The sequence below is a fragment of the Thermobia domestica genome, chromosome 16 (genome assembly GCF_964235325.1).
Source record: "Thermobia domestica chromosome 16, izTheDome1.hap1.1, whole genome shotgun sequence".
Taxonomy (NCBI): Eukaryota; Metazoa; Arthropoda; class Insecta; order Zygentoma; family Lepismatidae; genus Thermobia; species Thermobia domestica.
This window is the reverse complement of record NC_137469.1, coordinates 109,232,140-109,251,158: the sequence shown is the minus strand read 5'-3', so window position 1 is coordinate 109,251,158 and position 19,019 is coordinate 109,232,140. Positions and strand designations below refer to the sequence as shown.

Sequence of the window (19,019 nt, the reverse complement as noted above, 5' to 3'; positions counted from 1 at the left end):
ATATTATACATACTTTGAAAACATTATATAATGGAAAATTTATCAATTTAAAGCTCTTTTTAAGATTTAAATCGCAGTCTGTATTGCACCTTCTTCTGGTGGCTATCACTCCATATTCAGTACTGTGATGATATACTCGGATTGTGATTTGAATACCCCGTTGAATAGTAGTCAAAATACATTAACAACTAATAGTAAGTGTCAATCAAATCGAACTATATTATGACGCATGGTCATTACCTATTTTCTGTATACATCTGACTGACGAGTCACGCAACGACACAACACGGTCATGGGAGACTGATACAAATGGTAGAGTGTTTCCTGGCATGAATAAATCTTTATCTTCAAGTGTAAAGAGCTAGGCTGCAATAATAATACGAGTGGTTTTCACGAAACGTTTTTAATACTAAAAGTATCGTACTATATTTGAGCCAATACTTTAATTACTTACCAAAGTAATATAGAACACTTCGTGAGCAAATAATAGGTTGAAACTCTACAGCATTAATTGCTGTACGTACGAAGTACTTTAATCTAATATAACTTTTTTCTTCTTTCAAGAAGTTAGTTGCTCTTTTGGGATTTTTCATGCAAAATAAGCATAGATACCAATTCTACTATTTCAGACTATCATGAAAACTGGTATAGAAAAACACAAACTATGAGATACTACCCAGAATTTTCGGGACAGCTTTCAACATTGTGTCGGACGTACTTCTGGCGACTTTGGGTGAAACTGGTATAAATTGTACAGAAACATCATCAATGATAAGAATGTTCGAACTATCCCAGATTCATATATATATATAAAATATACAAGGTGCTTCCACACAACACCGACAACGTTTGGGAGGTGATTCCTCACACCAAGATGAAAAGTATAGCCTAACCTAGGTGCATAATTGCTTAATTTCGGAGTTATAGGCTGCCGAAAAGATGAAATAATGAATTGTAAAGATCCATAGCTCCGAAACTATGAGACTACCGTAGTCGGGCAAGCCTTCACTTAGGAACTAATATGTGCCCTATCTAAAAATCCATACTTCAGAATCCTGCGGTACTCAATTTTTATAGAGGTAGTTGGTGAGTACTTCAAATCATGTGCCGGTAGCCAAACTCTCTCTAACTCCATAAACATCACACTGTTTACTGGCAGCAGTTTACATTCCAAAAAAGTTGCACCTGCGCGTAGGACAAAACGAAATAATGCTGGCTTACGTCCAATCTATATCGACTTCCATCACCAATAACGGTTGGCCTTCACACACTCCTGATTTTATTCTTTTGGATTGCCGATTGTGTAGCATCTTAGAAGAAAAGGGCTTCTCTAAACCTATCTGCTAAATCCTGAAAGCAGATATGGTGCAGACACTAGCATCCATACCACTAGAAATGATGCGTGCGGCGATAGATGAGAGGCCTGCTCGTTTGCGGAGGTGTGTGAAGGTCAAAGGTTGATATATTGAATAATTATGTTGGTACAGATGCTTATGTAGGTAAGTACTCCATACCACAAATTACATTATTTCGTCAATTGCTCTATGTATTAAGTGATTTTTTTTCTGAGGGACACAGTATAAGACGGCACTAGATATATTTAATTTGATAGAGTCAGGCCTTCCAGCAGGACACTGAAAAAAATATAGGACAGTTTGGTTTATAAAATAGAACAGTTTGAATATATATATATACACATTAACACATTACGCTCTTACGCATTACAATAACACATTACGGCTTTTCACGTTACTTGATTCTTTTGTTTTTATGATTTTTGTGCAAATAATAGAATTTGAACAAGGCATTGAAAATAGTAAAAACGCTAAAAAATACAGCTTCAATATTGTTAGAATTTAGAACATATTCGCACTACCTCAGAAGAAAAAGAAATAGTTCACTCTTATTTATAGGATTACCATGGCATTTAACACTTTTTACATCTCGTTATTTATACATAATTTTGAGTTGAGTTGATTTTGAGTTTAACGTCCCTTTCAGCAGCAAGGCTATATGAGATGGGACCTACTGATTAACGTGGAATCTGAACCACATGCGCTCCCGCCGGGAATCGAACCCGGGTCTCCTACGCTAAAGGCGCGTGCGCTAATATACATAATTTTGAATACACGCAAAAATATTAACTATTTTTCTACCTTTCTACTATCCTTCTAGTTCTTTTATTTACAGATGAACTTTATTTTGACAATGTTTTTATTAATATTTTGTATCTTTCTAATAAAAAAAGAAGACGAATAACTTATTTCTCTGTAATAAATATTTGAATCTAATTAAACATTGAATTATTTGATCAACGTATTTCCTTCTAAAATAAATAATGTAACAGTATTTCATTCATTATTGCTCTGCAAGTTATATATATACACTTCTAACAACTGTCATACAACATACATTTCAGACATTTCCAGTTCATAAATAATTTCTAGGATTTTCACCATTTTTCTGCTTTCCATAACTTTTCCAGGTCCTTTCCACGACACATTTTTATTTCCAGGTTTTCCAGGATGTGTGTGGGAACCCTGCATATTATGTACAGCAATACTGGAAGATGTTGGAATATGTTAGTTAATATTAACACACCTCCATGCCTAGCCAATACTGCTGCACACACTGCTGAAAGAAAATTGTGAACACAGCTTGCGTTATAAGAAATTGAAGCATGACAAGGTTCCTCAGCTAAGCTTCATTGGGGAAGACTAAAAACATAGGAAACATAGAAAAAAGAATGGACATGGAAGGATACGAAAAAACAAATTAAAAAATAATAGTGAGGATTAGTGACAAGTCCCTCAGCAAAAATAAATGCTAAGATACATTTAGCATATTGCTAATATGTAGCAATTTAGCCCTTGAATCTAGTTAATATAACGAACAATCTGTCCTCTTTCTTTCTGAAACTCCTCTAGAACATCTGAACTTGGTCTAGAACATTTGTCAGATTCTCGCTCGAACACCCACAAGACACAACGCGCGAACTATAAACATGCTTACAAGTAATTTAATTTAATTTAAAAAAAAAAATAAAAAAATAAAAACCCGTAAAAAACAAGCAAAAGATAATTAATAAACAAGGGTTTTACAACATTTGTTGAGGACACTACAAATTACTTTTAAAGAACGTAAGGAACACTCCCTTGTTCCCTGAAATATCTCACAATCCAATCCGACTTTGGTAACAATAGATTGAAAAATTTCACGTATGTTTAGAATTTCTTACATTTGGTATTCGCTGAAAATCCTTAAACATGTTATATCTTCTATCAAACTTTCGGAAGAAACTTGAGAGCGTAGAGAAAATTGATATTAAGAATCCTACAGAATAGAATTACAGGTTGAATGTTTCCAGCTAGCTAGCTTTCAAATACAAATTATTAATAACAACGTTGACATGCAGCTTCGTTCGTTTACTATAGAGCTTCGTTCTTTATAATTTTGATCGTGTGGACATGTCAGTGCAGCAACAAACTAGTTCAAATGTTTTGTACATAAACACTTGTTTGTAATGCTATGTTGAAAGTGACTATTTATTTAAATGCACCTAAAATAATAATTTTGTAATTACAGGCTAGCTAGCTGAAAAGCATCGGTCCTTTAATTCTATTTTGTAGAGTTCTAAATGTGGATTTTCTCTTCAGTTTATTATTATTTTCGAAAATTCGATGCAAGGGTTTTCAATAAATTAAAATTGTAAGAAAATTAAAAGTATTCAAAATTCGCAATCATTTTCTGGCAAAACAGGAAATCCGATTAGCTTTTGAAATATTGCAAATGAGTGTTCATAATATCTGTCTTCAGGTAAATGTGGAGGTGACTACTGTCAAAATACACCTGAAATAAGTTTCCGTCATTTAGCAATGTACAAAAAATATCCCTCTCTTCTATTTCATATCCACACATCGCCGAAAATTTGCAATTTTTAACTTAGCAATATCAATACTATCACGACATTAGTAAATTTTATATATGTCCATATTCTTAACTCTGAGAAGGAAAAAGAGAAGAAAGGAAAAAAGACAAGAATGAACAAAAAGGAGAATGGAATAAAAGTTAATTCTGTTTATTAATATTGTTACGTCTTTCATTTAATCGTTTAACGAAAGTCACTTCGGCTTTGTTGTAGATGCCATGTTCCTTCAGTGGAACATGATCCTCTTTAAATTTCACTCCATCAAAATACAACCAATATGTCCTCCAAATGTATTTCCAGCTTATTTTTACAAAACATTTTTCACGTTTTAGTTTTAAAGTTACGTATCTTTGAATTGCCTTTTTCAAATCTAAAACAGTCGCATTTTGCTCAACAACTATAGGCATTGTCTCACCGTCCGCTTTTCTAACTATTACGGTCATTGATTGTCCATATTCTAACGCTATTTGTGAATTCACTTCTTCCAGAGTCACACCAGACGGCAAATCGGAAAGAAGTGGATCCAATTTTATTAAATCATTTAAAGTGACCTGAAAAATGTTCACTGCGTCTTCGTGTGTCAATTCTTCATTCACAATACACTTTCCCTCCTGTGTTGGTTTTGTATCAAGTTCTCCCTCCATGGTATTAGAGATATTAAATTCATTTAACTTCTGTTCAGCCTCTGGCAGTTTCTTTTCTGCTTCATTTGCAGATTCTGTTATATTCTTAACATGCTTTTCCCTGTCTTCTCGGTCCTTATCTTTACGCTTACACTGCACTACATACGATTGAAGCCCTTCATTCTTGCGTTTCTTTGTCCTTATGTCATTATGAAAACTTTCACTGCTTGTTGCCATAATTACTGTTATAAACAAACCTGAAAAAAGAAATAGAAAAAAAATATTAGGGTTCTCACTTATGTTTACAAGTGGTATGTGCGTCTCTGTTAGAAGTATGTGTGTCACTGGTAAAAAGAAAATAAATAACAATAGATACAACAAATAACAATATATAGCTTTACATAACCAAATAATATGTTTCAGCATAATAAGAATTATCAGTTGTTATTGGCAGTGAACAACACACTTCTTATGGCCTTAAAATTTAGTTTTTCTCGGAAACTACGCATCAGAATTCACCCTTAAGCATGTCACTGTACAGCTCGATGTGATCTATCGATTGATACGAATCTCATCTTTAGATCATATTACAGACAGTTAAACTATTAAAGTTGTAAGACTTAATCATAATTTCAAGTATATTACATCAACCATTCTTGCTAGTCATAATGAAAAGTTTAGTATTACTTCCATATTAATAGATGGCACGTACAGCATCACTTTCTTTTTTTAAAACATAAAATCAATCTTTGTCAATATGCTCGAAAAACTATATATGAAGATTTATTATTATTATTATTATTATTATTATTATTATTATTATTATTATTATTATTATTATTATTATTATTATTAAGTATTTTGCCTTCTGGCAGGAACTTGGATTATTATTATTTCAATTTTATGTTTGGGCCTAGAAATGTTTCTTCCACGTTTCTCGATCTTCAGCTTCCTCTTTTAACTGTCAATATTTTCTTATTATTATTCAAATAATCGATCAGTTGTGTTCTTCCTTATGTGTCCTCGCAAGATGTGTCCAATCCAATTGGCCTTCCTACGAAGGATGCTGGCTTTAAGTTCTCTCCTATCCGTTTCAAAACATCTTCATTTGTTACTCTCTGTCCATTTTACCTTCTCCATCTTCCTCCAACATCACGTTTCGAAGCTCTCCAAATATTTCTTCTCTAGCTTCCTTAATGTCCAAGTCTCTGAACCATACAGTCCAATGCTCCATATATAGCACTTGACCAACTTCTTCCTTTTACCAATATGGAGCCTGCTAGTTAAGCGTGACCTTTTCTTGTTCAATGCTTCTTTGGCAATGGCATTTCTTGACCTGACCTCTTTGTTATAGTTAGCGTCTCTTGTCAAAATGCTTCCCAGATACTTGAAATGATCAATCTTCTCATGTTCTCTTTGTTCTATTCTGACCCGTAAAGCGCGTTTCCACCGGATATTCTCAGGACTTCCGATTTTTTAATGTTGATTTTCATTCCATATCGTTTCCCAGTGTCAACTATTTTGTCAATCATCTCCTGTAGTCCTTCTTCGGTTTTAGCTATTATAACCGTATCATCTGCATACCTGATCTTGTTAATGATCTGCCCTCGAATCTTGAAATCTCCAATTCCCATTAATGCTTTCTCCATTCAACGTTCATTGTCTGACTTCTCTTCCAATCTCCACACTATTGATTTCTCCTTCATTGAACCAACTTCACTAGTTGTTCTATACAGGTTGCGAATGTGTCATCGGTCTCTCCAGTTGACCCCAATTTCTTCAAGTATTTTCAGAAATTTCGTCCAATTGACCAATGAAGATATCGATTTGTTCAATCCAAGAAGATCAATCGATTGGTATGTGTCTCATCTTTATTTTTGGTGGGGTAAAACGCTAATATTTTATTATTATTTTATTTGTCGAAAACCAACGACTATGAAAAATATTGGGGAAAAACCCGAGCATTAAGCTGGAAACGAATGAGCTATTGCGGTCCTCTCACGAGTTGATACTGGAATATGGAAAAATTCTACTATTTCTGATCTCCCGGATAATTTAAACTTCGCAAAAGCCACATTATTTGCGGACGTTACACGTGTAGCAATAACAGGTGAAAACCAACAACAATTAACTATCAACATAAAAGAATATCATAATTGATCATAATAAATTAATAATAAATTTAAAAAAAACATTGTCAATAAGCTTTAAGTTACTAAACAACAATATAGACAAAGGAAGTATAAAAATAGGAAAAAACGAAATACAACAAATTAGCTCCATTAAATTTTTAGGTGTTCATATATCAGAAAATTTAAAATGGGATTATCATATAGAAAAAAATTGCTAATAGGTTAAGAAAAATGTGTTTCGCCGTACAAACCGTTAAAAATACTATAAATCGAAATACAGCAAAAAAAACATTATATTACTGCTCATCTGAATCGATACTAAGATATGGATTAATATTTTGGGGAAATACTGTAAACAGTACAGATATATTTATTTTTCAAAAAAGAGTTGTACGAATCTTGGCTGGCGTAGGACCGCGAGAGTCCTGTAGGAAATATATATATATAAAAAGGCTATACTCCCTTTACCATGTTTGTATATATATTGTTTAATAGAATTTGTAAGATTCAATTTAAAAGCGTATACAACAAACAGTGACGTACATGGTCACAACACAAAAAAAAAAAAAAACTTTCTTTAATTTACGTCCCCCAAACCATCGAACAGCAATGTACGAAAAGAGAGTAAAGTATGTTGGCATTATACTATACAATAAGTTACCAAAGAAATTACAGGAAATCACGTCTAATGTTGCATTCAAAAGAAAATTAAAAGACTACCTATTATCACAATGCTTCTATAAATTAAATGAATATAATCGATTAAATAGTTACAATGTAAATCAGTGTTTCTCAAAGTGTGGGTCGTGGACTGTTTGTAGGTGGGTCGCGAGAATTTTTACTTTCAATTATGATTTTTTTTTTTTTTAATGCAGAAACTAATATTCAGAAAATGAAAAGCGGTAATGAGGCGAAAAGTAAGGGGTTACACAGAGCACTGCCCTGTAAAACAATCAGTAGAGATGCTGGGATAGGATGGAGAGGTAGTGGGTGAGTCAAAATCTGTCAGAGGGTAGGTCATTGCGTCGGAAGTAGTATTATCTCTGTGTTACCTTTGTATGGAAACACTTTAACCCTCTTTGCGTATGCGTACAGTTTCATATGATATACTTATTGTGAAAGAGATTTACATTACATTTGCCTGATAGGCACCGACTGATATTATCTAAACTAGTGCTATTCAAATGAAGTACGTAATCCTAAAATAAGCATATTTCCAAATTTTATTGAATGATCGTAGTTGAAGATAATTTTGAAATTTCCCATGTTAATTTTTTCGGATGTGAAGTTTATCCCCCTTAAATAGTCTTTTGATTGGGTCTCTATTTGTCCCTCTTTTTAATCAACAAAACATGAGTATTAATTTTAATAAGTTCATTTCGATTTAATTTTTTTAAACAGCATCAGGGGTACACAATTAAATGGCTAACTGTCTGCGGGTAGTGATGGGTAAATTCCCGGGAAAATATTTTTAGGGAATATTCCCCAAAATGGGAATATTCCGGGAATTTATATGTAAACGAAAGAAACTTGAATTCTATTACTATATTTATTTAAAAATAAAATTCCTTTTTTTCTCACAGTATATTTATTATTGTTGTCTCCAAAGGATTCTTAAAATGTATATTCTGAAGGGTATTACGTTATTTTATTATAGTTAGAGAATACGCATAAATGTATATTTACTTACAATATGTTTTGTTCGAGTAAACATGTTGAAAATCATTTGGTATAAGAAGTCCACATACTTTTACACCGCTAAACAGTTTAAATTTATACGTAAGTGTATTTTCTAAACTTGACCCTGCTACTGATACTATAAATATATTAAATTTTTAAATGTAAACAAATTAAGTTGAGTAACTGCCAGAAAACACATGTCTCACAGTTTTAACAACATTTGCACATACATATTTATGTCCACAATATTTAAAAGATACTGACTTATCTTTAGAATTTAGCACTTAACATTGCTACACACGACCTTTCTTCCAACTCATATCTCGAAATTTCATGCGTTAATTCACATGTGAGAGAAGCCTGAGTACCTATTCAGAAACTCTGAGTCAGAGACAGTAGACAGACAACGTCTATTACTAACGATGATTCGGGGTGTATTGATAGTACTTAACCTCTATCTCTACAGTATTTCTAGATTACTTTACTGACTTGTTGCTTTTCATTTATAAATTAGTATTTTTCTACTTTCTAGTACAAATGGAAATCGAAATTTAAAAATCATATTACTAACTATTATATAAAGTAGAGTCAACGAATTTAAATATTTTAACCTCTAAATTATTTAAAACCTAGTAGTAAATGAAAATAAAGTAATTATTGATACAGTTCTTATAATTTAGAAAATAAAGTAATGAAATGAAAATAACTTTCTTCCCGGGAATTTATATGCCAGGGAAAAAACCGGGAATATTCCCAATTTTTATTTTCCTTCCCACCGGAAATATTCCCACTGCACATCACTACCTACAGGTACGCGAGAAAAAAAAAAGGTTGAATTGAATAGCACTACTCTAAACGACTGGACCACCACATTCATAAATTTACATTACAATTTAGTGTGAAAGTGAGATATTTACAATAGACATAAAAAAGAAACCAACTAAATTTGAACTTATTAAAATTTAAACATCGATCTGTACTTTGTAACATTCGTGGTTGCTCGGGGTGTTCACATCATCCCTAAATAGATTTCATGTTAATCACTCTTACGGACTATTTATTGAACGAAGTGGAATTAGAGATATCGTTTACAAAATTTAACTGCTTTGAAATACATCACCATTTCCTAAAATGTCAACGTGAGTTTGAATAAAAGTAGATGGACCACAAATACATTTTATTATTTAATGTAGGTCGCAGTAACGACAAGTTTGAGAACCACTGATGTAAAAAATAATAGTAAATTAATGAAATAAGTCCATTCATGTATAAGATATGTTGTAATATTGGTATAATGATATTTCAAACTACTATAACGTATAAATGTGTGAATTATGTTTAACTAATTTGTCCAATATATGTACTCCTTTCAATTAAGCATGACGAATCCCACGTATACTATTGGAAAATTATTTCCAAGTCTGTACAAAATGGAAGATAAATGAAATGAAATGATAAACAGAACACGGACAAGGTAACTCTATTTCCAAAACGAGTGTCATTTTATTACGAAGAGATTTGTCAGTTAGCTCCACCCTTGGTCAAATTTAAATGACTTTATTAAAGTGAGTGAAAATCAGTCAAGACAGTTCTAACCCGAAACTTTAGTCCGTAAAACAAAGAATAATACATAAATACATGTAATAATAAAAGAGAAAATTTGGAAGTAGTTGTAAGAGAACTGCTCATTAAATATGGAAGAAAAATAAAATTTAAAATACACACAGTTCAAAAAAGAATAAAAAATAACCTAAACCTACGGTATACAAAAAATAGCTATCTGAAACGTGAAACCAATCAAAAAGTGTTGAAAAAAATTAGAAAGGAAAAAACAGTACTGAAGATAGTTTACGGTAGGCAAAGAACACACACTTAAGGAAATAAGAACTCACTGTCATTGTGTTTTACTTTGTTCTTTATCATTTCGGCGATTTTATTTATTTTACAATTTTCATAAGAGCACTTCAAAACGAGGGTCACAAAATTTATTAGGAAGGAAAAATTCTCTAACCTTAGCAAACTGAAAATCTTATTAAAATTTAAAAATGAATAAATAAATTTTTACATTCATTCAGTAAATTAGAGATTAATTCATACTGTTTCGATAGTTACTTACCTTTTACGGTGATTTCTGTACGTTACTATTATCGGTACTATGTGTGTTGGCTCTTGTTCTCTAGTAGAACCGTTCAGAGAGAAAAAAGGAAAATGAAATTTGTCCTCAAAATTGTGTTGGAGTTGCTGTTCTATTTGATGTATTATTTATAATTGAAAGTTAATTGTAATAAATACTACACAGCCTTAAAACTCCGATCTTCATTTTGAAATCCCTTGTACAGTATTAAGTAGCTGATTATTATCCTTCCCTAACGATGACATACATACTCTTTACCCACATACTACTTTTAAATGTTTCATTAATAACCTGACAATACAACATAACTTTTTATTTCTGAAAAATCCACAAGGAATAACTTTTGAGAATGAGTTTTACCCCGATGATTTTCTTAAAACGAAGCAGTTGATTTTGTTCATATTTCACAAATAAACATTTCATTAATAACCCTATAAAGATGCATAAACCGGCTGTCATGAAATATTCCAACAGGTAGTTTATTTTTGGGGAAGATTTTCTTTTTAAGACAATGTCCTCAGATGCGAGTCGTGCAATCTTATTTGTAATTTATAAACAAATATATCATTAACCCTAATAAATGGCATAAGTATAGTTCAAAAAAATCGAGAAAGTTGTATATCACTTTTGGAGCGAATTTTCTTCGGACGAAACATTCCAAAAACGCCTTATAATTTTGTTTGTTTCAGAAATAAATATCTCAGTAATAATTGGAGCTTAACTTAATTTAGTTTAAGCAATTGAAGCGAGAAAGTCTAGTACGATAACTTCCACCTTCGAAGATTTTTCCTGCTTTTTACTGCATTTGCTTACTGGTCGTTTTGCAAGCCGATGCTCGTAGGTTATTAAAACGTTCTTTTAACCTAGCACACTGGATAAGATTCCTAAGATTTTACCCATCAATCTGTGTAAATTAACATTCACTGTGTAATCATATCATGACATTACGATTTTTTAAGGAATGGATTGTATTATCACAGGTTTTTAGGGTCGATATGATGAGTAACCATTTATTCTTGTGACGGCGAGAAAATAGATAATACATGTAATGTTATTTACAGAAATCGAACATTTTCTCTACACTGAGTACTTGATATCCTGTTGTTTTTTGCAAGCTGGTTTTACTTACTTTATGCTTTGTTATGCCTTCTACTTCATCGCAGATGGAAAGGTTCCGAATATGCACGGGGGAGCACTATTCGAAGTCACAAACATTTACAACACTTCAGACAAGTGCATATTAGGTGTCGGGGCACATAATATATGTGAGTGCTTCTCTTATGGAGGTCACATTCTACCTTATTACTGGAATTACAAAATGAAAAAAAAAATGAAATGAAATCTTTAGTTTTACGTCCCACGGTTATGCCGGTTAGACTAAAGGAGACGGTGATGATGAGAAATGAATGAAATGGTGGAATGAAGAAAGTGGGAGAACCCCGAGAAAGCCCACGAGCACGGCGTTTGTCCACCACAAAGTCCACACGGCGCGAGCTGGGATCGAACCAGAGACCCCAAGCACCGGAGGTGAACGCTCTACTACTGAGCCACCGCGCCCCCCTACTGCAATTACAGCTTTGTCGGTTGTATAAATGAGTTCCTTGGACATTATTCTTTCTTTGTAAAGCAATATATTTTATCCTAATATTTCCAATTGAAATCCGGACCGTTCTTAATCTGCACAATTGTAAATAGGGCCTATTTTATTATTAAATCATCAGCGCATTTTTCATTTCTTATGTTGAATGTAGCTTTAAAAAAAAACAGCGTGAGTTAATTCAATTTTTACTTCCTGAGTATGGCTGAGCTAAGTTCGTTCCAAAATTGAGCATTTACATGGCAGTGCAGTGTGCTCCCACTATCCTTGCTTACACGCTACCCACCATCCTGAGCCGCATGCTTCATAAGGATGCACCCTTGCGTGAGGCTACCATCTTCGCCCTACCCATACTCGGTGAAATACAATTTGTTTTTAGCGACCACCTAGCACAGGTCGGTTTGCGTTTGTTATGCACTGTTTGTTTTTATGGTATATGTCCACACACCAAATAGCCATAACAGTTAAACCGATTTCTAAAGCGAATTGCAACTACTCTCACAAAAAGTAATTCATAAGATAATAGAAGTGCATTTCGTGATGAAAATAACTGCCGGTACATAAAACATGAGTTTATGTATGCTTACCTAAACGAGCACAATTTACATACAGAGCACAATTTTTCTGGTCGGCTTAGTTGTTTACTTTAGCTGTTTCTTCTTGTCGTTTATTGAAGTTTAGCATCTCTTTGTAACACCAGGGCTATATGAGACGTGAACCCGAAGTTAAAGGGAAAAACCGAACTACTATAATATGACGAAATGTTAATGTTATTCCACCGGAAATTCAACACGGGGCAGCATATAACGCAGACATCTCAGTTGGTTGTTTTTGTTCTTTAGCATGGTTCACAACTGGAAGTATGTTGGTAGTCCGAAGGAGAGTTATAGTAACTAGGATGGTGCAAATGTACATTGGATAGTCAGATAAATGGTAATTTTACGGTTAAAATGAGTGAGGACTGTCCAGAATATTAATTTCCACTGAGAGAGCATTTCTGCACAATATAAGAAACCATTATTTTATGTTTACAGGGCTCATAGCGGTCTGGTCTCTTGTAAATAGTTGAGAGGTGACCAAAATCTCATTATGCCCCCTTTTCCTTTGTCAATTTCTCCATCACCTCTCTCTTTGTTTGTTGTTTTGTTTCATCGTTTCTTCTTTTAGGTTCCTCCTTTCTTAGGTTTTCGAAGTATGCTTTGTAGTTACGGTAAGCAGACTTAGCAGATGTAAGAAGCTTCTGAATAAGTGGAACCAGTTCTGGCCTATTTCCGAATTTCTTCATCCCAGACATTATATTCAACTTAGCATTAAGAACATTCATCACCTACTCTTGAAAAGAACATACAAAAAGCATGCAGAAGCATCAAGACGAACATGATGAACCACACAAGCACACACACACACACACACAACGTTGAGCGGAGCGTTAACTATTACGAGAGAAAACTAAAAGACTATTATGATAGAAGAAAGAATAAACACAGAGGGTTTCTCAACCCCAACTTGAGAGCTTAAGCATCCACCAACCATCTGCTGTGCTTTAGAAAGAATAAAAGCTGAAGTGAGAATAAAGCTGACTGTTTCACATGTGGCAGCAAGTACTGAAGCTTTCAGAAGAGTAATGTGTAACAAGTTTCTGCCTTTTTCCATTTATTTTTATAATATGTTTCTTAGAAAACTGCCAATGCAAAACTTAAAAGTGCCTCCCAAGAATGCAACTTTTAGTTAAAAAAGTGACTCGCTATGAGCCCTGTGTTTATATGTGTTCAAAACATTACCAATGCAATAACACGGTTAAAAAGAAAATATTTTGAAAACTTAGTTGTTACTAAAGAAATGCTCTACGAATCCTTACATCTTAAGATATGAATCTCAATTGTTTTCTCTATTTTCCATTTTAACGTATAGCAACTTTGCTCTAACGAGAATGTGACACTTTTCACAAACAAATACCTTTCGTGCAACAGTAATATTCTAATTTTCCACCGGCGGAGTGTTTCTGCACAATCTAGGAAATGTATTGGCACATGTTTTGTTTTGGAGGGAGGGAAAACCTTTTTTGAGAAAAACTTAAAATTACGCTGATTTTACGTTGTCTTCAGATTAGGTTAGGTTTAACCAGAATCTCCACTTACTTTCGGGGAATGTATAAATCGAACACTGCCTTCAAATAATAGTACGACATTCTGCTCTTGAACCTCCAAATTACACACGAATCAATTCCATTCTTTTAACATCAACTCATTTCTCCTGTAAATTTTGGATTTTACTTATTTTTGGCCCGCCATATCCAAAGACGACCCCGTATATTTTATAAGTATAGAGTTGCTAGTGTTAAATCATGACAAGTGGTGTAATCTGTACAAGTGCGTTGCGATATAAATTGTCGTTTCCTACCCTCGTTTATGCATATACTCTTCGTTGCTGACGCCCCTGCTACCCACAGACCAACTGCTAAGCTACTGCTCTGACTCGGTTAAATAGCAATCTCACTTTCAGTAACCACCTAGCACAAGCTGGTTTTGCACTATTCTCCTTGATGCGAATACTTTCTGTTGCTGACGCGTCTGCTCCTACGGACGTACTCCTGCGCGAGCTGCCCTGACCTGAAATTATGCCCTTTAGGCTAAGGGAGACGATGATTAAAGCAAAGTGAACGATGATGAAAGAACTGGTGAAATGTGCAAATGAGAAGAAATGGGAGTACCCCAAGAAAAACCACGAGCACGATGTTGTCCACCACAAGCTTACTTGGCCGGGGATCGAACCAAAGACACTCACGCATCAGAAGTAAGGGCTCTACTAGTGAGCCACCGTGCCCTCTCCTGACTCGGTTAGACAGCATTCTCGCTTTTAGTGGTGACCTACTAAAAATTAGTTAGTTTTTGGAGCAGTTTTATGACATTCTTCCGGAGACGTAATTATACCCGCAAGGGGCCACATCAGTTTGTAGCTATTACATGAACATGCACGCAATTATTAGAGTATACTCTAAGAAAATAAGAGTGCTGGTGTAGTTTTGGAGTACCACAATTTGGAAGATTTACAGACAAAAACTTAATACTTTACATGACAAGACATAAGGAAGAAATTTCTGTAGGTGACTTTCTACAACATATATTAATATAAAAAAGGGGAAATAATACATATTTAAAGCAAATTTTTAAATTACGAACATCAAATAATGGAATCAAATCGTCATTCCACTTGTGAGAAAGATTTTCTGCATATTTAATTAGATATTTTTTAAATAATCGCATACATAAAATCATGTAATAATTTGGTCATAACAGTTAAGAATTTCACGTTGGTCATTATTTGGTCTGTTAGGTAAAATTTTGGTTTTAAAACAACAAAATGATTATTTTGATTACAAAAAATGATTAAAGATTTACCCAAACGATCCCAAACCTTTGATCACGAAATATCAAAAGATGATTTCTGTTTCTTCTCCTAAACTTTCTATCCCCCACCACAGACTTTAAACGACTAAAGTATATTTTAGTTTAACATTTTGATTTACTGATACCACGACATTTAACAATACATTTTTTTTTTGTATTAAATCAATTGATGATAGTAATGCATTTAAAAAAAAACGCAAGTTTTCGCACGCTTTTGGAACCCGGATATTCCATTTTTTGTTCAACTTTGCGTCACCCATTAAGTAAAATAAAATAATAATTGTAAAAGCTAACAAAAAAAAAAAAAAAAACACTCACATTTGTTTATAAAATTGGGATTAGAGCAACTAAGTAGCCCATAAAAGTTGTATACTTATCAATACCTAACTGAAATCGATTAGGTTTTTTAAAAAGTTTGTAAAATGACAAAATTACCAAAAATTAACAGAAGTTCAAGGAATGTTTTTCTTCTGAGAAACTGTCACGTTAAGTCAAAGTTGTCACTCTTCTGAAGTTCTTCCTGATTTGCACCAGCTCGCGCCAAATGAACTTTGTAGTGGACATATATATATGAACTACCTAACTTTAAAAATTATTACATTATTACACCCATTAATTATTACATAAAACTTCTGTCGGATGACAGTTTTTACTCATTTGAGAACATTGCTTATGGTTTTTTTTTTTTTAAAAAAAAAAGGAAAAAAATTTAAATATTTTCCCAAACCCTTTCAAAATGCTATTAAGAATTCTCAATTTAGAAGGTAAAATAAACTATTAATTCATATCTTAGTGTTCTACTATATTCCCATTTTAAAGTCATGACAAAATAAAACTTAAAATATAAAATTATTTTTACAAACGTTCTGTATAATTTAGTTTTGTTTAAAGAGAGTGATTAATTTTGAAGAGTTTTTATTGTATTTATATGTTAATTTTTAATTCTTACACCTCCGTTTTTTATAAAAATTAGGAATATATATATATATATGTAGGATATATGCTTTTTACTTCTATTTTTAGTTCTGATATTTCGTACTGCATAAAGGATGCTGATATACACTAATCACTGTTGCAAGTACGATGATCTCCGATAATTAGAGACCGGATGTTTAGGCACTAAAAACCTAGAAAATAGGCAGGCAAATAGGCACTAAAAATTTAAAAAATAGGCAGTAAAATAGGCACTAAAATGTAGCTCGAAATAATGAAGATAAATACTCAATACCATTAAAAATAGATTCAAGTCATAAATAATGCTCAAAGAATATAGAAACATACTTCTTTGTCAATATCTTCTTTTATGTATATATAAAAACGAAGCTTGTTATGCATTCCATATATACTGGATGAACCTGAAAGATGTGCACATGCTTCGGGAGGTGATTCGTGACATCAAAAGAATACAAAAAGCTCTTGCATGTTGTGGAATTCCGCGTCGTATACGAGTGACAGGGGGACTAACTTGGAATCGAAAATGAAACCCTGACAATTGGAGCGAGATATAAAATTGTGCACATACTTTGGGAGGTGATTCGTGACATTCAAGAGGACTTTTTGTCTTCTTTTCATGTCACGAATCACCTCCCAACGTATGTGCACATCTATCTGTTCCATTCCAATTTTCAGGATTCGATTTTCGATTCCAAGTTGGCACCCCTGTCACTCGTACACGACACGGAATTCGACAAAGTACAAGATAACTTTTTGTCTTCTTTTGATATGATTAATCACCTCTGAAGTATGTGCACATCTTTGAAGTTCACCCTGTGTATATATTGTAACGTACCACGTGCTTGTGTTTACAAACACCTAATATACCTATATATGTATGTATTATTTATGTTATATAAATAATATATTTTCCCAATGAAGGCTTATTTTGAAGACAATGCATAGAATATGCAACATTAGGCACTAAAGCAATTGTTTAGGCAGTAACGGTCGAAATAGGCAAAATAGGTAAAATAAAATTGGCTTAAATCGAAACTATAACCCCCTATATAAACTTTAAAACGTTATTTTTGATCGTATCTTTAATATTAAAGAATAGGCATTTTGTAACATCCGGTCTCTACTGATAATTCATAAATATAGTATTAATGTTTGAGTTTTCAATATTCTTTGCAATAAATATTTACTCTGTTTTTTAAGTATAAAATTTTATATAATTAATTAAATTTGGTGTATAGTATTTCTATTTCCGAAGTATAGATTTCTGAATGGTACCACATTTGCTACAAATGGGGCATTAGTTCCCCATATCCTGTTTAGGAATAGTCATTTCTAAATACCTCAGAAATGAGCTATAAATTAAAAAAAAAAAAAAAAAAAAAAAAAAAACGATAGAAGTAAAACACCCTACAGCACCTAACTTAATACCAATTAGGGCCTACCTTACCTAATACCTTACAATTTTGTAAATGAGCTCCATACCGTGTTGTTCATTTCGGCGAAAATATTAATAGCTCTTTCTTTGGATTCAGGTATCCTACAAAACTTCCATACCAAGTTCTTTATCGTAAGTGTGCGTAATTCAGAGTGTGTCCATAATTCAGGAAGTTTACATAATTTTGTCATGCTGTTCGTTAAGTAAGTTTTCACTCTTTTCAGGGCACTCAATGAATGTTTTCAAAAAACTGAAGTTGATGGAATGCTCAATACCATATTTAGCAGCTTTGTTGTCTTCCTGATATACGCTTTGAAGTTCATTACTGAGATTATATTTCAAGTATTCGGGAAGAGAAATGTGTTGGTTACTATCGGAACATAAGTTGATAAGTTCATTCTTAAGCTGGCCTGAGCAAAAAGTGTTAGGAAAGGTGGATATCAAGTCATTCAGTTTGCCGTATGGAAGAATTTTTTGATACATACTAAATTTTCTATAATTTATTATTTCTACAATGACCAGATTTTTGTATTTTTCAAATCTTTCATCTGCACAATTATTGAGCGAAAAATCTAATATAAATAAAATTGAGCTTGTTTGTGTGTTTGTCAGTCCTTGTGTGTGTGTACGGCCTGGAGACCAGACGAGTGGACCGAGTTACCAAAATTTGGTCACGGATACCTTGGTGTAGGCCCCAGACCAAGACGAAACTTTTTTTTTTTAATTCAGTAAACTAGGTGCTCTCGCGGGGGGGGGGGGAGGACGCTTACCGGGACATGTAAAAGTACTTGTCACTCTCGCGAAAAACATAAAATGATAGAATTGCCAATACGTCTCTACTTTTCATTAGGGGGGGGGGGATCTTTTTTTATTCTGATGTTGGAGACACATAGGAACAATATATATAAATGTTCTTCAAGGATACGTTATAACAATTTAACAATTTATAGAGGGAGTTCGAAAGATGGTTTAAAATAAAAACAAATAAGAAGAAATAGCTGTCTGTTTCTGTCACTTACAAATCCAGCTTAAAATAAACAAGATAGGGAGCTCTCTAAACGTAGACAGAACAGCAAATATCTTTTCGCAGGTACTGCTACACAGCGCGAGTCTTTGGACTTGAACTTCT

The 19,019-nt window shown here is 33.3% G+C and overlaps 1 protein-coding gene across 4 annotated transcripts in view; it reads right to left on the bottom strand.

Moving 5' to 3' along the window:
• Positions 1-4,062: 4,062 nt before the first annotated feature.
• Positions 4,063-19,019, bottom strand: part of LOC145673334 (U11/U12 small nuclear ribonucleoprotein 25 kDa protein) — a 93,233-nt gene continuing 78,276 nt past the window's right edge. For all 4 annotated transcript variants that reach the window (XM_081742942.1, XM_081742940.1, XM_081742943.1 and 1 more), the window contains exon 2: positions 4,063-4,808. In XM_081742942.1, the coding sequence (XP_081599068.1) occupies positions 4,069-4,788 (720 nt within the window). In that variant the 5' untranslated portion in view covers positions 4,789-4,808 and the 3' untranslated portion in view covers positions 4,063-4,068. The remainder of the gene's footprint in view (positions 4,809-19,019) is intronic.